Raw genomic sequence first — 23298 nt, 5'->3', positions numbered from 1 at the left:
AGCATAATGAGAATTTGGTTTCTGTAGTATATGGAAATTTCATATTTTTTTTCCTGAAATTATTTTATATCCTAAAAAGTCCTAGTTTGCATTGCTTTGAATTCTACTGCCATGCATATATTCTTTTCAATCCATTGGTAAACATCTAATATTATGTCAACTAATTTAACAAAACCTAAGAAGTTATAATTACCACCTTAGAAAAAAAAACAAAACTAAGAATTTAAATATTTCATGAACGATTACTAATGTAAGAACTTTGAAGTATGAAAGATTCATGAAAGAACATTCTTCTTGAGTTCTACTTCATGAACAAAATAATAGGAATACATAAAATGGCGTAATTTATTATATCTTTTGTCTTTCATATCTATTATGGTGACAAAATTGGAAAGTTCACTGTTTTCTTTTTCTGTTCATTTGTAAGAAAAATCCAAGTATCATTAACTTGAGAGTCAGAGCTAACAAATTATGTATGGTTAAGTTGTATGCATTGTTTTTAACTTGCACAGGTACGTGTGTTCACATTTTCTGTTGGTCAACATAATTACGACAAAGGACCCATACAGTGGATGGCCTGTGAAAATAAAGGTACTGTGTTCTTCTCTGAAACTGATCTTCACTAGATCTTTGGATAGGTGATATCTTTAGTATTCTCTAAAAGTGGCAAATTTTTCAGGTGGATTTTTAGATTTAATGTATTCGTTAATAAAAGTTCCAAAAAGTATATGCGTATATGAAAAAATGTCTATAAAAAAGAAGCCTCTATGTTTATTTCTGAGTAATTTATTTAAAACTTCATGTTGTACAAAAATTACCACAGTAGTTTTTATATTAATAAAATGTTATTGTTCACTTTTGAGAATATTTGTTATAATAGCCATCTATGAAAAGATGGAACTGATGACAGATAAGAAATTAAGCAAAGCTGTTTTAAATTAAGTGGTCTGGACAAAAGGGTTTTTGTTTGGTTAGTTGGCTGGTTAGATTTCTTTCTGTTTTTCTCCAAAACTTACAACGGATCAGATTACTTAGAATATTTTTCCCTTTTATAATGAAAATATCAAAATTATTCTTACTGTGATTTCTTAGCTTCTAAGAGCATCTTACATTTTCTATTTTTATCCTGATTTATGTAAAGGGGAAAAAAAGTAAAAAAGGTGAAAGTAAGGAAGTAAAATGCTTTCTACATGGAATTTCTACATGAAATTCCCACATGAAAAATATTCTCAGAAATATTTTAAGAATGTGAGAAAGAGATATCTCAAATACCTTACAATATAACTATAGAATGAGGCATAAGATATAAATACAGATAAATAGAAAATATATAATTTATCAAACGATATTTGCTCATATTTTAAATACAGCAATTTTCAAGCCTGAGTGAAAATGTTAAAGTATTTTACAAATCAGTAAGAAGCAAGAGGTTAGAGGTGAGATAGATTACATGGAGTCTTGAAAATTAAGATTGCTGGGGAAGAAGATAAAGGTATGTTCAGGCAGAAGAATAACATAATCGAAAATGAGAGAAAGGTATAGATACAGAAAAAAAGATACATAGAAGAATCCACAACCTGTATGAATACTACACATATCACAACCTTATGAATCCCTCAGCATGCTAGCAAGTTTTGCAGAAGATACTGCAACTTCATGAAGAGCAGACTGTATTGTCAGATAACTACAGAAAATTGACATTTGTGTTTTGAACAGATTTTTTTTTCCTTACATCTTTGTATCTCAAAATACTGTGTGCATGTGACCTCCATTGTTTTAAAACAAATGAGAACCAGCTGGCTTAAAGCATAACCACCTATGCCATTGAGGAAAAATGATCATAATCTTCTTCCAAAATTGATGTGATTATTTGTTCCAACATCCAAAGAAGCAGTTTTATTTCATTTTTCCTTAATTAAAGGTTTGTGCGTAGGGCAAAGGAAATGACTAAGCTCAGTACTCTTACCTCTCCAATCCTCTACTCCTTCTTTCCAATTTGACTTAAAATTTTCCTGGTCTCAAGATAAATCTCAGTGCTTGGCTTTAGTCTTATTAGTTCATATAGGCAATATTTCTAATTCAAACAAAAAAATAATAGAATCAAAGCTGAATAAAGACATTTCTCATGTTTAGTTAGAAGTAATACCCATTAGATTTTTTCATCCTTTCCACAGAATACCTTATATTTTTATACTACAAGTTCACTCTTGTGGCAGACCATAGCTATATTTGGATTCCTATACGCATTCAGCATATAATTATGTTGCTATCAGAGCATATTAAAATAACCATTAAATATACTTGCTCATCATAGTAACTGGGATTTCATGAGTACAAACTCAGTACTTTGTCTAGCCTTAACCAAAACAGACAAAAGAAACACATTGTATACTCTCATTGCCTAAGAGTAACTAGCTTGGTCTTGAATGGCATGGTGACCCATCATATGTGGCCATGCACTGTGGTGGCATCTACTAGAAAAGTATTCATACATGATAATTCTAATAAAAATTAAACTAGAAATTACAAGCTAAATGAAATTCCTCAAGATTAAGAGACTAGCAAAATATTATAGTAAGATGACATTATTTCTGTTCCAAACTTTAGGTTATTATTATGAAATTCCGTCTATTGGAGCCATAAGAATAAACACCCAGGTAAGTGTTTTGGCCAAATCCAGGTCAGTTTTAATACACAGAAGTGGAGTAATTCCTGTTCTTAAATATGTTTTCTTTTCCCATCTGCTTGAATCAATTAAATTTTAAGTTGCACTACATTAAAAACAGAGAAAAAAATAAGGCTTTCCTCAACATATGAGGGATTATTCTGTTAAAGTATTCTAATTTTTTCTTTTAAGTGATTGCAGTGAGCCCATTTAAAATGTGGTCCCTGTTTCCCTGGCCAGCTGGTCCACAGCAGCCTGCATGTATACTTGTCATGTTAACATCCTCTAAAGAGGCTGACCACGTGCACACAACAGAGCATCTGAAGTGTTCTGTGTCCTACAGACCTCTGCAAAAGGACTATGTCTGTGTCTCAGTTTTTCCCTGTGCCTTACATAGTCCCTCAAACTTTGACGCTGAGACATGACAGCAATTTTATTATGAAGTTCTACAAAACCAGTAATTTTTTTATAATGTGACTAGACATTCATAGTCCACCTCCTGCCATACTTACAGCATGGTCCAAAGGGTTTGTATCACATGGAGAAGGCTGTGGATGATGGTGAGGGTATAGCCCTGCTAGAGTTTCTGAACTCATCTGAGCAGACACGCTACAATCCTGCTTATAGGAGGGGTTCCTGGATGGATCCAACCTCTGCAAGAGACATCATTTTTCCCTTCAAAAAGAATGCAGGAATGTTTTAACAGACATGCATGTAGTTAACTAAGGGCACAGGACTCTGGCATGACCTGATGGGATCCAAACTAACAGTGTAGAAGAGCAAGTATTCTTTTCAGTTGTCTGAAAGTCCATGTACTCACATGTCCAGAACAGCAGAGAAATATCATGGCAGTTCTTTGTCCTTCCAAGGCCAGGCATGATATTTTTTGGCAGAAAATAAGAGTCCTTTTTTTGGCTTGAGTAAGTGTTCTTTGATTCTGTTAAAGTCTTCCAAATAGTGTCTGGCAAGAAGTATCCCTAATATGTTCAGTCAAGTAGAAAAGGTTGAAAAGTGAAACAAGTTTGATGGCATCCACTGCCAAAGCAGTCCAGAAATCTGACATCTCATAAAATCACCCAAGTTAGCTGCACTTACAAACTGAAGAAAGGCAGGAACTATGAGGTTTTATAACTGTGATTTTTTTTTTTTATTTCAATAGAAGTTATGCAAGTTGTTGCTGTAGGAGCTTAACATACCCAACTGTTACACCACTCACCCTCCATCGCCCACTCTCCCTTCTGGGTTGAAGGTTCTGCAATCTGCTTGTGATTTCATTATGTCATTAGCAATTAATTTTGGAATAAAAATAGTTGTGATGCTCACTTCATGGAAAGAGAGTTGTGGTGGGTTAGGTCCATGTGACTGAGGCTGAAATACAGAAGTTACCTTGTTGGTAAATACTGCAAACTGAAGACTGAAACTTTGTGTAGTACAGTTTTAAAGAAACAATTAAATGCTACTCTTATATTAGTGGTGAATTTTGAATTTTTTTCCCTGATATTGTTTTTATTTCATTATTGTTTATTTTTATATTGTTTGGGCTCTTTGATCTAATAACTGCCTTCTGATAAGTTTATTACACTTTTTGGCAGGAATATCTGGATGTTCTGGGAAGACCAATGGTTTTAGCTGGAGAGAAAGCCAAACAAGTCCAATGGACAAATGTCTATCTGGATGCTCTGGTATGATCTCTATTTATCTCTAGTAAAGTAAGAATTTTAGCAAATCAGTAACCACATGTGTCTCTTTTCCAGAGCATCCAATTTCTTACAGTTCCAAACCTAATATTCTTGTGTTTCTGACATCCATACAGTTCAATACAGCAACCTCTAGGAACAGAGCTGTTTCTAGCATGCTAGTCAGCACTTGCACCTAGTATCCTTCTAAGTGTCCTGAAATTTAACAGAGAAAAGCAAATTATTCTACGCAGATTTTTAAGTGTAGGTCCCTGTTGTCCTCAGCTTAAGAAAAGAAAAAAGGAGATAGTTTTCCAGTGTTCTACCTGCTGCACTAAAGGTAATTTGTTACATTACTAGTGAAGAATTCTTAGTTTTTCCGCTTTTTTTTTTTTATTAAAGAGTATTCCAGGTAGAACGAAACCTGTCAGTATTACTTGGTATTTGTACAGATTTTGAACTTGGATCTTTAAGATATCATGGTTGTAATTGCTTGCTTGCTCAAGGTAATGATTTCTTTAACTGGAGAGTATACAAGTGGGAAATAAACAAAAAGATATATGCAATGCTTTCTTACTGCTGAATTTATCACTTTGGTCTTATAAAACAAACACGTTTGGGAAACTACAAAAGTCGAAGTATTGTTAGCAGCAGTGTAATCTGTTGCTCTAGATAACATTCTTCTGAATTACTCTAACAGTGCAAAAAAAATACTGCAAAATGGTATTTGGAATCATGTATTTATCCACGTTCATGTGGTCATCTACTGTCATGTGTAAAAAATCCTTTTCTTCCCGTGCGTCCGTACTACTGTAGAATTTTTATCAACGTATAGTTTTTATTATCAATATAACTAAGCATGACACAGAGGAACTAGTTTTAATTTGGAATTTCAATGGCCAGAAGTTCATTATCCATGTTTTTTTGATTATTGTTGAGGTACTGACTGGAAACACAGAGGATGTGATGACAAAAGTTCGTATGTTCTGTACACATCCTGTTGTAAATCCAAAGATAAATTTGTAACTAGAGATAGAGAGAGATCAGTTTAGTCAAGTAAAACAAGTGATACGTGCAGGCATTTGTTGTGTTACTATATATTCAGTGAGCTCATTCAGTCTTTCCTTCAATCTTTTCTCTATTCATGTGTTATATATGTGGGTTTGTGTATATATAATTATGCATACATACACACACACATATATAGTTATATATAAATAAAGTAGGACAACACAAAGTAAACTATTGAAGGAAAGGCTGAAATTTGTGGACTTGCTCATCACAGATGAGAGCATAATGGCACAGGTGTATCTAACCCACTCTGAAGCCTTTTCCTGATTCTTGGTTTTTTGAGAGAGTGGGACTAACTTATCACATTGGTTCATTATCTTAAATTCCCTAAAACAATTTCCTCATGTGGGGCTTAAAATTCTCTTGCTTGTGCCTCACTGGCTTTATTCCTATCCTATTGGTCTTACTGTCCAGCAACTGTTTTGGGGCTCAGACTAAAGTAATGCAAAGTGCATTACATGAGGCCACATTAGAATTGTCATTAAACTCAGGTTATCAAATTCTAAAGAGATGCTTTCATTTGAGGCTTGCTTTCAAGGCTGTCTTTAACAATTTGATGTATTTGTAGCAATTCACACCTTTTTTATAGCCCTTTTCCCTTGGATTCTATTACCGTGTTGCTCTTGCATCATTTTCTGCAAGATAATCCCAGAATTTTCAGATACTTTTGGGTTTATCAGTTAGACATAATTTATTCACAATTATTCTCCTCTTTAACTCTACTTTTTTTTCTTTTTTTTTGCAGAGGGGGGTAGATGGTGTTATCCCCCATACATACCCCTCCTGTTTCATTATGTATCTTCAATTTACTTCTAAATAATGTCCTCTCTCTTTTCCATTGATTCATCACCATTTCTCTTATTCTCCTACAAAGTCCGCTTTTCTGCACCTTGTGCTAATCCTTGGATTGTTCTAATATATTATAGTTCAATATTTGCTGTTTAACTAAAAAGTCTTTTTTCCCCTGTTTCCTAGGAGCTGGGCCTTGTGATTACAGGAACTCTACCCGTCTTCAATCTAACAAGGGAACAAAATGGGAAAATTGTAAGCTGTTCCTTAAAGGGAAAAAAAAAAAATAAAAGGCAGCAGTTATTTAAATTAAATTAATTACATTTAACGTTAAAGGCCTTGAAAAATGTGTATTTCCATAGAGCATTTTGCGTTTAATTGTCTTGTACATCGGAAACAAAAGGGTCATATCTAGTTACTTGATAACCTTCTGGGGACAAGCAAATACAGTGCACCCCTTTTCGTCATTCTGAGTTTCAGGATATGACATTTTTTGATCCATCATTGTGACTTGGTGACAGTGGGAATGCATTAGGTGCTCAACAGATGGGACATAGATGATGATATTTTTTAGACCTTGCCAAAGAAAGGAATGTTCAGATAAATTTATAACAAATCCTTGAAGCTATGACATTTCAGGGTAAAAGGCAATGATATAGAGAATTTAAATTAGTTGGTTGTAATGCTAATAGAAAAGAGCACTGTATACTTAGATTAAATTTTAAGTGTTAAATAAATACAATTGCCCATTCCTATTACTGTCTGAGATGGAATCAATTCATGTCCTCTTCACAAAATCAAAATGCTGTTTTTTTAAAAACAGACTTAGAATATGCTTTACAGTGTATGGTAAAATATTGTACATTTGGTCTGATACTCATGTTCACTCAGGTCAAAATATACAGAAATTTAGACAAGCTATTCTTTCATTCAGTTTCTCAGGTATTATGTAGACTCAGAGTGAATAAATGAGAATTTGATCACTATCATTTCTTTTATTCACCTTCAGAATAGTTCTCTTAGTTTCCCTTTTAAAACAGAGCAACAAAAACAACCAAACAAAAAAGGTTCATAATCTTATCCACAAGACAATGCCTGGAATTGACTGAGTCTGGTTCAAAGTGAGACTACTGATTATCAAAGGATGTCTTTCTGAGAAATAAAACAGATATGGCCTAGTACAGAGGAACAAGAAGAGAATTTGAAACTCCTCAACTTATATTTCTGCCTGAATTTATTTACAGACTGCAGGATACCTCCTCCAATAAATTTTACAAATTTACTTAATATGGAGAAGGGATTCAGGTGATAATATGTAAATGACTACCCTCCTCTTCTGTAGTAGGAAAATAAACTACAAGTGAAGTAAATGTAGTACCTGAGTCCCTAATTTCAAATGCTGTTGATTCTTATAATCACTTTTTTTTGTTGTGATTTTTTTTCATTCGTCTTTATACCATAGCCAAAAGAGTTAATTGTTTTGAGATCTCACTTACCAATTGCCCAACCTAAATATGCAAAAGTAGCTCTATGTTTCTACTAGTAGTTTAGTATCTACATAATTGGCAATATTATTGCATCACTTTTGCTTTCACCTGTTTTGTTCTTACATATATTGTTTATTCATCCAGGAAGTTATCCATATTCCTCTTCATAAACAATTTTCATATTCTATACTAAATTCTGAATTTATTAAATTTTATTTTGAATTACTTTGACATTATTTAAAATATTTAGAATAGACACATAAGTAAATAGGCAACTTCTCAAACTGTATCTGCCAATCAAGAGATGAAGGTAAAAATAAAAGTTTACTGACTGCTGCAGTTATTCTGCATTGTAAATATGTCAAACATATACTAACATTTTGGAATGTTACCAGAATCAACTGATTCTTGGAGTAATGGGGGTCGATGTCTCTTTGGAGGACATAAAAAAACTGACACCCCGATTTACGGTAAGCTGTTTGCATTTGTGGTTTCTCTTTATGTATGATTTATTTTTGATTTCTGTGCATGCTTTTTCAAAAGTCATGCAGTAATGACTGGATTTGAGTCAAAATACCAGCAGGCTTCTTTTCATATATTCTTTTCCATTGTTGTACATTTTCTGGTGGTTTTCTTTCCAGCCATATGTGTTTCTGTGTGATCTTTCCATCAGGATGCATCTGTAAAACTCAACTTTTACATTAGAGGATATATTCCAAGTAATTATTTTCCTGTAGCTTAAAGCATTGCCCTTTAGCTGAGTGTTTGGTTGTTAGTGTAGAGTACACAATCATTTCAGCTGATAATAATATTTGGCATTTTTATGGGACAGTTCTTTATAGAAAAGTTCTTTAATATACATGTCTGTCTGTACCCTACTCAGTGTGATTGATTTATATATGTAGACATCTAGTGCTGAAATTTCTGACCAAATAACTAGTACTGTAGAAAACAGCTGAGAAAGCAAAGGAACATCACGAATTTGACTGAAGGCAGATGCAAAGTCCTACATCTAGAATGGAATAATCCCATGGCACAGTACAGGCTAGGACAGACTGCCTCAAAGGGCAGGAAAGGACCTGGGAGTCGTGGAGGACACGTAGAACGTAAGTTAACAGTTTGCCTTGCCAGTAAGGGAACCAACTGTGTAGTGAACACCTGCATCAGGAGTACTGTGTCCAGATTTGGTCTTCTAAGTATAAGAAATACACTGAGACTCAGCACAGAGCTACTAAGTTTACCAAGGGTCTGGAGTACATGGTACACAAGAAGGAGCTGAGAGAGATGGATTCAGGCTGAGGAAGGAACCTAATGGGTTACCAATGAAGGTTATGGAGAAAATGGACCTGGACATTGCCTCAACAGGAAGCAATCAAGATAGGTGTGGCAATGGAAATTCCAACTGGAATTAAGGAAAAAAAGGGAGCAGGTTGCCCAGAGGGATTGTGGAATTGCCACTGGAGGTATTCAAAGACTCTTTGAAACCTAGTCCAGCTTCAAAGTTGGGTGTTAGTTTGAAGTTATCTTTGCTTTCAGTGAAGTGCTGTACCAGCTGACCTCCAAAGGTCCCATCAGGCTAAACTGTTCTTTAAGTTTATGATCTTAAAATAAATATTAAGAAATTATTCTTTCTATGTTAGTATCTGATACTTCTTGACGCCTGAGGCAGTGTATTTTCCACAGTGTGAAAATTTCTTGAAAACCATTAATTACTTATTCTTTATTACTTAAAACCTTATAATGGTAAACTTAATTTCTGCCTTTCAGCTTTGTCCAAATGGTTACTATTTTGCCATTGATCCTAATGGGTATGTGCTCCTGCATCCAAATCTCCAACCAAAGGTATGAAACACCTTCTAATTTTTTTCTCTATAATAAACGGGCATTGTCAGAAAAAATCAGAAACTAGAAGCTGCTGAAAGTCCAAGAGAGTAATAGCAAAGAACTCTCAGTTTTGTGGGTGTCAAGAAAATCTATGGTACGTGTATGGTTTTATTCAAATCCACTTTAACCAGCACAAAGGCCAGCTTTGGTTTGTATTGAATTTAGTTATCAATAAAATAAAAAAATATATACATTTTGCATGTACATTTATACATGTGAAGGTTTTTTTTATGTAGTTTGCTTATTTTCTCTTTACCAGAGAAGAAACCTGAGCTACAGAGTTGTGATGGACATAGCTGAGCACCCCTTCCCAGAATGTTAGGTAGTTTAACTTGAGAAAGGTCTTTCTTCTTTAAAGATGAAATTTTTATCTCAATATGATTAGGACACAATTTTCCTCAAATTTCAGGAAAATCAAAACCAAATATTTCAGTCTGGCTCATTATCCATTAACTGAATCCTGACCTTGTGGAGACTCCTGCATTACATTATCTTCTTAAATAACTTGCCACTCTGATTTTGAGGAGAAATTTCAATACGAATGGATGTGGCTTTTTTCTGAAATCATAAGTTTAATCTTTGTTTTAATGAAAAGTCTCTCCATATGAAACAATCTTCTGTTTAGTGGGCTTTTTGAAAATTCTCATATTTTAATTCCATTAGAAACATAATTTCAGTAAATTTTGTCCCTTGAATTCAAAGAGCACAAATGGAGTGTTATATAAAAGGCAAAGTTAAAATTTATTTAAGTAAAAAATAAATAGAAAAATCAGTCTGAATGGACAGAAATGTACAGATTCTTTACAGATAAAAAGTTAAAAACAATAATGAATCCCTGTAAGTATTAGGGACTAAAGAATATATCCGTGTGGTTCAGTTGTCAGCATGGAAATTTATCTCATTAAGATGATTTGAGCTGTTTATCAGAGAATCACAGAATACGCTGAGTTGGAAGGGACCCACAAGGATCACAGAGCCCAACCCTTAGCCTTGCAAAGGACCATCCACAAGAGTCACACCATGTGCCCAAGAGTATCATCCAAATGCGTCTTGAGCTCTGTCAGGCTTGGTGCTGTGACCACTGCCCTGGGGAGCCTGTTCCAGTGCCCAACCACTGTCTGAGCGAAGAATGTCTTTCTAATATCCACCTTAAACCTCTCCTGACACAACTTCAGGCCATTCCCTCAGGTCCTATCATTGGTCACCACAGAGAAGAGATCAACACCTGCCCCTCCACTTCCTCTTGTGAGGATGTTGAAGACCCCAATGAGATCTCCCCTCAGTCTCCTTTTCCTCAGGTTGAACAAAGTACTCTCAGTAGCTCCTCATATGTCTTTCCCCAAGGCCGTTCACCTTATATGAATGACCAAGATGAATGCAAGCTGCCAATACACAGATAAATAAGGCTTTTAAGCTTTAGTGGTACCCTAGTCCTATGTTATCTTTCAGCACACAGTACATTTGAGAGAAACTTCTTGATGGAAGTCAGTATTTTCTGCCTTTAGGCAAGGAAATAATATATTTTTTTTTATAAAGTAGATGTATATCATCACTTTTTTCCTCCCAGCCATGTTCCAAGATTAGTAGCAAGTCCTTGACCTTTGCAACTTTCCTTCTGTAATCCTGTCATAGCTACAATTGTCAAAGACAGAAAAAGAAATTAAGAATTCATCTACGTATTTTAGTAATTAATTTAATTCTTAAGCTGGGGGAAGTCTACTTTGTGAATATTTGAATTAATTTCCTGGTGAATTAATTAATATGTTTGAAATCTTTTGCCAAGTGTATAATGCAAGAAGAAAGAAAAACGTGCTTCTGAAGAAAGAATAACTTGATCGTAACTATTAATGAAAAAATCCTTTTGAGTTATTTTTAAAGTCTCTTTTAAAAAATAAAAGGAAAAAATGGAAAATAAGGTTTTTATATAGATTTCAGAATTGAGAAGGACTTCAGTTTCTGTATATCTGCATTGGATTTTCATGCGTTAAGAAATGAAAGTGACCCATTTTCTCAATTAGACCCATTTTCTCAATTAGAGATTATAGTAATTCAGATGATGACAAGTGGCCTATTTACATTTTCCTTATATGCAAATTAATCTATGTTTTCATTAACAGGAGTAATATAAGAAGAAGCAATGCAGTATTCTCATTTTAGGCATATTCTTGCGAGAAACTGATGGATATGGATTATATTTATCTCGTATATGCTGTTATCCTGCAGTATAGCATCATAACATTGGAGAATAAAAATCTTTGATAGTTAAAAACTCAGCTCATCTGAACTAATTTTGACAGTCTGAGAGGGATTATTAGGATGCTAATTGTCATGATTGCTTTGTATAGTTTTCTTCCTAAAAGGATATGGAAGTTTAGAGATGCTTTCCCATACTGCTCAAATATTTGATTTAGATTATGCTTAAAACAGTATATTTTATAAGTGATAATTTTTGTGTTGTAGAATAATGTCTAAATGTAATATTAAGCATATGCGTAATTAAGCATATTATTATTGTTATTGTTGTTATTAACAGTTACACAGACTAGACTTTTTCACTCCCAGTTTGTTTGGGGTGGTGCATGCTATTCAGACTGATACAAGAACTACGTTTTAAAACTAAGGTACACTGCAAAGACAGATTATTTAGAATTCATGGAGTTTCTTTAACATGTCATATTAATTTTAGTTGAACCTCCTGGTAGCCGTTAACGTATTAACCAACAACATCTTAACCCTTTCTGCCAGCAATTTTTCAATAGATCTAAACTAAAACATAACTACGTCTTTATCTTTGAAGAGGTGAGGGTTTCTTAGACTTCCAACGCTTCCTTCTTCTGAATGTCTTCTACTTTCCTTCTGAAAATCTATTTCTTCTGATCACAACTGGTTCAACACAATATTTTGATAAGCTTTTTGCAGTATCAGCTCAAAGAAAGAAGGCCCTAGAAATTTAGAACTTGTAAAGCTGTTTACACAACTGATGAAAGTTAACAAAAACAAGTTCAAAAGCTTAATAAAATCATCAAAAACTTTGGCATCATGTTCTTATTTGCACATGAAAACTATGTCAAAGCATAACATGAGAAATCCTTTTTTTTAATTATTTTTCAGCTTAATATAGTTTTAAACTGCTTAAAATGCCATTTTTTATGTTTGTGTAGTTATATTACAAGTGTTTAATTTTATGTTTCACTGCAAATTTTTTTTGTGTATCTCTGTGTATGTGCATGTATTTTTCCCATTGTCCTGTGAGAGAACAGGTGGTTATGCCACCAAATAAACATAGTCACTGAAGTGAGTCCGTTAAGCATGTGTTAACAAGCTTAATCCTAATTAGATTTTGAAAATAGTGAATAATTCAACTTCCCAGTCTGTTCTAAAGATTAACATCCTTTTGTTCATTTTTACTATGGTTCTGATCAAAATCCATTTAATGATAGTTTTAAAACTCCATATACCTTCAGTATTTTGTCTTCTAGTTTGTGATTATTTAAGAAATTAAAGAGGAGTTGAGTTTGAAGAGCAAATATAACAAAACAAGAAGTGAACTCTGCATTCTATATTTTATGCTGTCAGAGTATGTGGGAGGGACATCTCTGTGTTAAATTAATTCACATTAACATATGTCTGGTTTTTGTTTCCCTAGACAAAACCTGTATGTAATTCTGACAGAAAGCTCAGAACTCCTGATCAGAATGAGGGCTAGTCTCTGATTCCAGTAAATGTACACTGGGGAGCACAGATGTTGAGGAAAACCTTCTCTTCTATAAGTAGGCTGTTTACTAATAGTGCAAAAATATAAATTACTGCTTTTTTGTTACTTCAGCAAATTGGTGTGGGCATACCCAAAGTTAAATTGAGAAAAAGGAGACCCAATGTACAGGTAACTTTGGATGGAGGTGATTAGTGCATTAGAATGCATAGACCTGGATATACAATTAGAAAGCTTCTGCCCTGCTTACTAGGAAAAATCTAACTAGAGAATTGTTTATTGTGACAAACAGCTTCCAAAGCATGAAGCTTGCATCCTTCCTTGTTTAAACAATAGAAAAAATGCTGTAGTGAAGGGCATTCCATTAAATTATGGTGCTTTACTAATAGGTGCTAATTAGAGTCATGCTGTAAAAATTCTTCTTTGGATTTTGAAATTAATTTGAAGACTGGAAATAAAAAGAGACTGCTTGTGCTGGCTTTGCTTGCATAAACCCAAAGTCAAGAGAAGATCAGAAGATCATTCTGATGACTTTATTGGCAAGTTTTATAGTACGGTATATGCTGTATAAAATGACTGTATTTTAATGAGCTGTTCAGGTTTTTTCCCGGGGAAGTCAGGGTAGGGTATATGTTCTATCTGCTATTTACATTGGGTTTCTCGGTTTAGGAGACCCATCTCCAGAGAATTAGTTGCTGTTAACCTGAACAGGGAAACTAGTCCTGTTTATGTGTCGCAGCCCCTGAGCAGAAATCTCTTTGTGAAAACATAAAAATCATTAAAGAAAGAAATTAACTATGTAACTAGCAAAATAGTAAACTTAAATGCAGTATGTTATGTTAATTCCTTACACATATGGGAATCTATAATGCAAGACTTCTGGCCTGCATAGCAACACCATTAAAATGTTTTGTAAAATACTGATTTAACTCAAGTAAGTGATTTCACCAAATTTCAGGTGGTTACCTTTATACCACATGTAGAAGGCCACCTCTGTGCTGGATTTTTTGTTGTGCACTGGAGAAAGCAGCACTAGAACATAAAAAAAATCTCAGTTTTCTGAGGATGCCTGGCTCCTCAGCGTGCTGTGGTGTGGTTTGGCTGGTGCTGGGTTTGCCTGGCTCTGCTGGCTGCCCAGTGAGTTGCAGCACTGGAAAAGCTCTGGGCTCCCATCCACTCCAGATGCTCCTTTGTCTCCATCTGTGGCCCAGGATTTTGCTGACTTTTTATCATCATTTATTTTAAAAGCCTAATAGCCTGTCTTCATTAGTACCACAGATAAGAGTAGGAACTAAGTTCCTGCAACACAGCAAAGAAGGCCTTCCCCTTCCATAGAATCTGTGAGAATACTGACCTCCCAAAACACATGACAATGATATTTTAATTACCACTTGTTTTATGTTGCTGCACCAGTTCTTTCTTTCTTTGTTTCCTTCTTGAGTTGTCATTGAAATTATAGATCCTTACCTTTATTTGTCATGCTGAAAGTGGATTGCGCTCCTTTTTTTTGCATGCTTCATTGCTAGTGATTTACTTCTGTTTTGTTAAGTTGTGCTGGTGAATGTGGTGGTGTGCTTATTCCAGTCATGTTACATGCATGACTGGATAAGGAGAAGAGCAAACTGAACGTTTGTTTCTTCGAGGCTTGGAATAAACTCCACTAAATGGCAACCTTGGAAATAAAAATTATGGAGCCCAAATACTGGTAAAAGCACATTCTTGGGGGGAAAAGATGTAAGGAGGAAACAGTCTTCAATTTAAAGTATGAGTTTAAAAATATTCTAATTTCGAGTGGTTATTTTGCCTCAGGCACATCACAGAATGTATTTATAGATGCTTTGTTTCTTTGCCTATTAAAAGTCCTTAATTATATAAGAAATGTGTGGTGGTATAACACAAGTCTTAAAAAGAATAAGAACAAACAGTTAATGCATACTTGAATTTTGACAGACTGTTAAAATTGACTATTTTGTCTTTGGGACTCCTTGACTATGGCTAGCCCAGGTTATCATTTGAAATGACTATTGATCTTGATTTGATGTGATGGCATTTTTTTATTTTTCTTTTTTTTACCATTTCTTTTCTTCTCTGTTCCTTTGTGTGTTGGAATGGAATGTGAACTTCATAAATGCCTCCCCTGCCATGCCAATGCCTTCATGCATGCTGTTTGGGTTTGACCATGCTATTCATTATCCATTGCATGTAAGATATGTAAATTTTTATTTATTTTTACATATTAGCATTTTGCTGTTTATTTTGAGAGTGTGGATTTGTTGGTGGGTGGAAAGCAACGGCATAACAACGATTGAATTGCTTTGAAATAGTAGACAGCATATGTTAATGCTATTATATTAGAGTTGCTAATTTTATCTACCATATATAAAAAGAAATGTAAAGATTTTCCTGAAGTTTTCAGTAAATATTTAAAAGAAATACCCAGAATCTTTGTCTGCAATCCTTCCAGTGCATATTCTCTTTCTGATAATAAATTTATTGGCTTTTCTCTTAGCAGACAGTAAATCTTACTTGCTAAGAACAGGAATATACCATAAATATGTACATTTTTTCCTCAAGAAAATGAATACTCTTATGTCTTCTAACACTATTCTGTATTATAGTCTTGAAAATAAGTGCTACTGTTAAATTCTTAGTGCTCCAGACTATTATATGAAGGCATTTTTTACCAGCTCTTCAGAGTATTGTTTTCTTCCAGTATGAACTGGAAATACATACATAAATTGTTATGAAACATGCTTGCATTCTTTGATAGAATAGTCACATGTACATTTGTCAGGTCACTTTGCCAGAGAATGTTAGGATAGAAGGAATATAATCATAATTTTGAAGGAAGAGACTTTAGTCTACCCTGTAAATGTTAATATAGGTAAATCACTGAAATCTCTTGAAAATGTAATTGTCAGAAATTACACTAGTCTTGAAATAATAGTGTCAGCTAATGAGAAATTTTGTGTTGCTAATCGTATGAGAAACAGTGCTCAATTACTGAGAAAACTAGGTCTTGAGATCCTTTCATATATCAACTGGGCTATTGCACAAAGCAAATAATTATCAGTCCAAAAAATTTCATTTTCTACTCTGAACTGTCGTATTTAAATGGTTAAATAATATATCGACATACTCCTTTTTCTAAAGAAATGCACTCACTTTTAGCTTGGTGTGCTAAATAATTGGATTTATTATGCACTCACTTATTTAGCTAGGTGATGAAGATTGATGATTTTTACACCACATGCAATATAAAGTCAATGAGGCTTTGGCAAAATTGCTAAAAAAAAAAGTCGGATTCCTTACAATTCATACAGAAAGTGGCTTTGGCCGAGTAAGTGCAGATTGCGACTGAGAAAGAAGCCGAGGCTGGAGGGTGGTCTGATCTTGTTCAGCAGAGCTACAGTGGTCTTCCCACATTCCTTTGGGGCCAGGGTTACTGCAAATGCAGGCCACCAAAATTCTCTGTACTTTATAGTTGAAGGTTGACATCATCTACATTCCTTAAGTCTGGAAGCTTGTGTTTCAGTATTTCTGTGCTACAGGTTTCCATCTCCTAAATTGAGATAACAGTACTGATGTCAAGAGAAATGCTTTCAAAACTGCAAGGTTTTCAGGGAAGTCCTGTAATGCTGACAATAAAGTGGGGTTTGTTTTTTATAGAACGCAAATAATTTGCTTTAATTGCAGCCTTTTTGAGTCTTGAACCATAGTCCACTCCCAGTCATATCAGCAAGTCTGTAATCTGCTCTTGGCAAAATTGCAGAAGAGTACGGTTGGCTGTACCTATCTTATTGGAAAACACTCCCAAATTTATCTCTCCCTTCTTGGAGGCAGGACATCTAGTGAGACTTCATATCTGTGCTTCCTCTGATGTGTCTGCTCCACCCTGTACAATCTGTAACATACCAGAAGAAGGGGAAGCAGCATCCCAGCATGAGACCCATACATAAAAGGCTGTGGACAAACACCGACAATTAGTGTTAATTTGATTTGCACTTAGTCAATTAACCTCTCTAATCCAAAAAAATAAAATAAATGAGTAAGGGCCACTAGTAGTGCTACAAGAGATTAAAACAGATGGGTAAGTAAACACAGTTAAGTAGGTTATCTTGGAATGAAAGGATTAGAATGATTTGTAACATTACAGTACTCTGTCTTTATTATTTGATCATTCAATATCTTCTGCTTCAGAATCCTAAATCCCAGGAGCCTGTTACACTGGATTTTCTAGATGCTGAATTGGAAAATGATATTAAAGTTGAGGTAAATAACCTATTTTCTTAGTACTTATTGCTGCTTGTATTTCACCATATAATAACTGAGAGGTGATAAATGTTCTAGATTTTGAATGAAAATCTATTTCACTATAGAGATGAAATTATAATTAGACAAATTAGGTTCCAGTATTATTTGTAGGCAAGGGCAATGAATTATATTCCTCTCATTTTGAATGATGCCATGATTGCTATTTAAATTATTCTTCTTCATAAAGTAACAATTCCTAGGAAGGGGAGAGAGTTAGAAATTTTTTTTTAAAATGGAACACTTTTTAATAGAATATCAAAATACTACTTGAAATATTTTAGGAGTGTTTTCCTATCTCTTGTTAAGGCAAGATTATTCCTGTGGTGAGAAAGAGAACTGAGAGAAAAAGTGTTGACAACAAGTTAATTCCTCTATATATTTTTCAGTTACTGAATTTGTAATACATTCAGAAATCAGAATTTTTTCACTTAGTGTGAAGTTGTTCTTTCATGACATTAACCAGCATTCCTCAGTATCTGTCAAATTCTGTCTTAAGTTTCTTTGAAATGGCTACTTCAGAGACAAGTTTCTCTCAAACTGGTACAAAAGTGTTTTTGTGAATCAATGTTACTACATCACAAAGATGTGCTGGGAGGCAAAAGAAATGCTAGACAAAAGGTGTGACTTTCATATGCATTACTGTTTTCTGCGTTTCTATGAAATATTTTGAACACTGAAAAGATTATTCATGTAAAATGCAACCCTTATACCTTCTTTCTTTTCGTTTTCCCTTTTCTCCCATGCTAATAGATTCGGAAAAAAATGATAGATGGAGAAAGTGGAGAAAAAACTTTTGAAACCCTGGTCAAGTCCCAAGATGAGGTAAGAAAGGAACACAAGGAATTACATTTACAGGAACAAACCAAACCAGAAAAATACTGAGAAATGGTGAAATGCTGTGATGTTCATTTTTTAATGACAGTTTGTACCATTTTTCCCTCTAGATTTGCTATTTTGACTGGCTTATAGTAAAAAAAAAATATGTTCTTATGAAAAAAAGAATTGTTTTGTTTCTTGCTTTCTTTGGTGCATCATTAATCAGGCAGTTGTTGATGAGGTCTTACACTCTGTTCACCAGGAAATGGACCCAGCCTACTTCTCTGTATGAATCCCAAAACAAAGTGCTTAATTTGCTTGTGGAGATGTGTGAGGATGGGTTTGGTAGTTTATATTGTGGTTGAATGGGAAGAAAGTAGTGAGAAAAAAAAAATAAAATTTTTATGCCATAAATGAAGACTATTTGGGATAAGCAAATTCATCTTACAGTTATATCATGTACTTTCCAAATAGCTTGTTGAGTTCTTTATTTTCTTGTCCAAAATGCTTGTTCCTGATAAACATTGCTGCTGTTTTCTTTAATACATAGAAACATTTCCTAGCAATAGCAAATATTCAAAATTGATCCTTACATTTGTGCTCTACTTCTCTGGGACCTTAATGAGAAGAAATGATTACTGGTGTTCTGAAGGAGCAGTTCTGGCCAGAGTATGCCCCTCAGTTACAGTTGTACAACAGCTTTTTGAAATGTTTTACTCTGAATATAAACCATCTTGAAGATAGCTAATTTAATGATTTAACAGACACTGCACATCCGTATATATAAGCACACTTTAACAATACTTGGCAGAATTTCTTGGAACTGTGCAGTTAATTTTCCAGGTATGCTATTAGCTGTCCTTTCCTGTTGATCTCCTGTAACTTTGATATTGCAACAGCTCTGCTGTTCGTACTTAAGTGTCAGAATGTTCCAGAAGAAATTTCCTCCTTCTCACAAGATATATGATGCAGAAAGAAACTAATCAGGTTAAGTCGATAGGAAACACGCCTTGGAGAATAGAGGGGGTTTATTCTGTTAAAAACAGCACATTCCTTACTTATATTCCATTCAATGTCTTAACTGGTATTAACTTTTAAACTACTCCCAATACTGAGCAGTCCCTTTTACCACTTCTCTGAATCAATCCTACATGGAGGGAAGATTCTTATATACTTGTTCTCACTTGGACAGAAAAAAACGGTTTGTATTCCTAGTCTATTCTTGCTTTAAACATGGTAGAAACTTACTTGTCTTCGTGGGTGAAAATTAGTAGCAGAGCCTATGTTGTCTTTGCTAAATGAGACTGAAAATGGAGGAGAATTTTCTCAAACGTCTCGATAATTCATCCATGCTGTGATTTCAGAATGTCTAGTTCATGGTCACTTGGATCTACAACAGGCCTTTGGAGACATACTTAGAAGTATTGAAAGGCTGCAATAAGGTCTCCTTGGAGTCTGCTCTTCTCCAGGCTGAACAACGCCAACTCTCTCAGCCTGTCTTCATAGGAGAGGTGCTCCAGCCCTCTCACCATATCTGCCCTTCATCTGGATCTGCCACAACAGGTCTATGTCTTTTGTTTACTGATGACCCAAAGATGGATGTCTCATAACCATTCCTCAGCTTCTTAGTATCTGCACTGGATCTGACAAAGCACTCTGCTTCTGATTGTGCAATTTAATAGGAATGCAAATAAGGACAGGTCACCAATCTTAAGTTCTTCAAAACTGTGCAAGGTGATCTTAGCTGAAAGAAGATTATAGTGATGATCCTATAATCATATAGACAGCAGAACTACATTAATCTCTATGAGGAAAACCAAGTCAACTCAAGCCTTACACACTTAAGTTGTCCAGATATAAAGCATACCTTAAAGTTATGGTCCATGACCCTGTGGAGTCCCATGATCTCATTAAACATGCCCACACTAATTCTCTGTATCCAACTTCATACTGCCTTTCACCTCTTCCCATGTTCCTCTAAAGCAGAGACCTGTATCAGCAGTCCCCTTGCCTTCTATCAGGACTCTGTTGTGTGCTTTCTCAGAGTAAAATGCCAAAACAAAGCTTTACAATGCTGCTTTACAATCTCTGGGTCAATCCCGCTACGTGAAAAAAAAAATGTGTCTTTTCCTGAGTGGTTCCACTGGTGGAGGGTGGTGAACAAATATGTCCTTTCTAGGGCAGAGAGGATAAGCCCTGCTGGATGTCAGTTCTGCTCCCTCATCTGTGTCAGGAGCCCATGTTGTTTAAGATGCCACCAGCCTGTTCTTTGAAGGGAGAGTTGGTCACTCCTGACCCACTGTCAGGGAGTCCCAATTCCTGCTGGCATCTGTGCTGAGGATAAACTGCTCCAGAAAGGAGAGACTCCATGCTGGGATATTTTCAGATTTATGTTGTTCTGTTTAAGGAGTTCCTTTCCAAACCTATGGGTGAAAAGGGCTCTGTGTAGGTGGTCAGAAGATGGAGGGTTAGAAGGTCGCAAAAATACAATAACATGGTTAGGGTTGTACAAGAAATTGCTTTAATGGCAAACATGTTGAAGAGATTTCAGGCTGTTCTTACATTTCTCAGGCTTTGTTATACAGAAGACCTGAAACAGTAGGTCTGAGCAATTCTTTGCCCAAAGAGGGAGAGAGGGAAGCATTGCAAATGCTGAAGTCATTTACAGCACCAGGGCAGGAGGGAGGAATGTAACATCCCTGGGTGCGTGAGAATGTGCCGGTTACACACGGCCTAGACCACAATCTGTGTTTGAATAGAATATCCCAAGCCTTTTGATCCCAGATGCTTCAAGTGCCAATGAAATTAATTACCCTCACCTTCCCTTGCATCATGGCCCAAGATTTTTTCCTCTAACCAGACCTCTCTGAGAGAAGGGAGCAGCCAGAGCTGGCTGGCAATGATGACTGCTTCAGGCCATTGCACCCTCCCAGCTCCAGGCTGCTAGAACCAGAATAAAACTGCTTTAAACCACGGGCCATGCATGAGCCATGCATCACTTAGCACTTGATAGCTTCATATATTTTCTTATAAAAAGGGCTGATGTGGTCGGTTGCTCTGAACTGACAGTTGTAGTCTTCAGGCTTCAAATTTATGTTCTTTTTGTTTTGCTTTTTGGTTTAAGTTTGCATTGCTTTCCTTTTGTATTGCAGCTGGTCCCAGCAGTGTCTTGGGAGATGACTTCATACTACAGCATAGAGACTGGACTTGTAGCAAGTGTGGGTGGGGTGCGCTGGAGTCTCCCAAGGCCTCAGGGGCTTTCCAGCTAACAGAGAAGATGCCATAGGAACAAAAGCATTGCCACATTTGGCAGCCGGGGTGGGCAGTAGTGAAAACCAAAGGGTCACAAAAGCTGCAATAACATGTGTGGGTTCTTTGGCAGAGATAGCTGGGGATGAGATGATCTCAGACCACTCAGTAATGAAGTAGGCAAAGGTAAATGGGAGCTGATGTATGAGGACGTGATGGGTTACCTTTGAAGGAAGGTCTCAACCAATTTACTTTCAAGCATGCTCACAAAAGGATTTAAAAACAGCCCAGTTCTTCTCTTCCTTCCCTCCCACCTTGAGCACTGCTTTTCTTTTGTGGAGATACCTGGTGTGTGACCCATGACCCTGTGCCCAATTTGGAGGGACTGCCAGCACTAGGTTCAAATGTCTACTTAGTCTTAAGTTGAAGTAATAGTATGGGCACATCATTGAATATAAGTAGGCTTGGATAGGAATCTTTTCAGCCATCTTTTTACCTTAAATGTGAAATATATCAGGGCATTAGACACTGATATATACATCTTTTTTTCTGTTTTTCTTTTATCCTTTTTTGATTTTCTTTCCAAAATTGCTATTAAATTATTTACACTGTCATTCTATACTGAAAAGCAGTCATCGGGTAATGAGAAGATTTCAATTTATAAGTCAAATAAGACACTTCTTTTCCACAACCATGGTCGTTATCTCACTATCCTTTTACCACAGGGAAAGAAAGAGGGCAGAGATATACCTGTGGTACCTTTCACCAATATTTGTAATGTTTCAGTGCAACAGCTGTATAGTCTTCATTGCTGGCATACTTACAAAACTCTGATTGTAAAATAATGATATAATATGTTGCAGCTGGCATAAAATTATAGTTTTCAAAGTGAAAAACTGAGTAAAACAATGTCAGCCAGGTGGATTCGTGATTAAATCTATGGGGAACTGTGGGACTGTGATATGACACTATTTTTCATACCACAAGAAAACAAATAGTAAAGCTTATTCCAATGTATTAAGTTATTTAAAAATAAACATTTACTTCAGTGTTTATTTTTTTCCAAATCCAAGGCCCTTTTAACAAGATTAGAAACACATGTAAGTTTAGCATAGGGTGTCTGTACAATCAAGATTACCTAGCTGTGCCTATAATTATGATTCAAATTTAAATGCATTTAGCCAATACTGCCAGTACATGAAAGCACAGGCACTGGGTGTTTTTTGATGTTAAAGATTTTGTAGGTAAGCCTTTTTTCAACTGAGTTTTGGGGGTTTTTTGGTCTTTTTTTTTCTATTCGTAGTTTAACTGCAAAATGATCCATAAAAGAGATAATTTTTTTTTTTATTAAATTGAAATCACATAGAAAAAGGTTTGCATATGTCTGGGTAAGGAACTTTAAAGGGAAAATTATAGGTCATGTTTGTCTGGTTTTATTTAAATTTACATTCCACTAATGTTCAATAAAAATTATATAGTTGATTCTTTTGCAAAATATAAGTTTGGAAAATATTTAAGAAAAGGAGCTGCAGCTCAACTCATGCTTTTAGCAAAAAAATTAATACAAATCCAACAGATTTTTCTTTAATTTAACACTGTATTTCTTAAAGAAAGGTCATATTTGTTTAAGATCCA

The 23298-nt window shown here is 35.2% G+C and overlaps 1 protein-coding gene across 4 annotated transcripts in view; it reads left to right on the top strand.

Annotated features, from left to right (window-relative positions):
* CACNA2D1 (calcium voltage-gated channel auxiliary subunit alpha2delta 1) overlaps window positions 1-23298 on the top strand; it is a 379624-nt gene that overhangs the window by 316337 nt on the left and 39989 nt on the right. For 2 of the 4 annotated variants that reach the window (XM_017835199.1, XM_017835198.1), the window contains exons 13-20: window positions 513-591; window positions 2608-2657; window positions 4258-4347; window positions 6388-6456; window positions 8084-8158; window positions 9456-9530; window positions 17485-17556; window positions 18349-18420. In XM_017835199.1, the coding sequence (XP_017690688.1) occupies window positions 513-591; window positions 2608-2657; window positions 4258-4347; window positions 6388-6456; window positions 8084-8158; window positions 9456-9530; window positions 17485-17556; window positions 18349-18420 (582 nt within the window). Of the gene's footprint in view, window positions 1-512; window positions 592-2607; window positions 2658-4257; window positions 4348-6387; window positions 6457-8083; window positions 8159-9455; window positions 9531-13398; window positions 13456-17484; window positions 17557-18348; window positions 18421-23298 lie in introns of all 4 variants that reach the window. The other 2 variants (XM_017835197.1, XM_017835200.1) reach the window with 2 other exon arrangements.

The sequence above is a fragment of the Lepidothrix coronata genome, unplaced genomic scaffold (assembly GCF_001604755.1).
Source record: "Lepidothrix coronata isolate B3197 unplaced genomic scaffold, Lepidothrix_coronata-1.0 Scaffold251, whole genome shotgun sequence".
Taxonomy (NCBI): Eukaryota; Metazoa; Chordata; class Aves; order Passeriformes; family Pipridae; genus Lepidothrix; species Lepidothrix coronata.
This window is presented reverse-complemented; position numbering and strand designations above follow the sequence as displayed.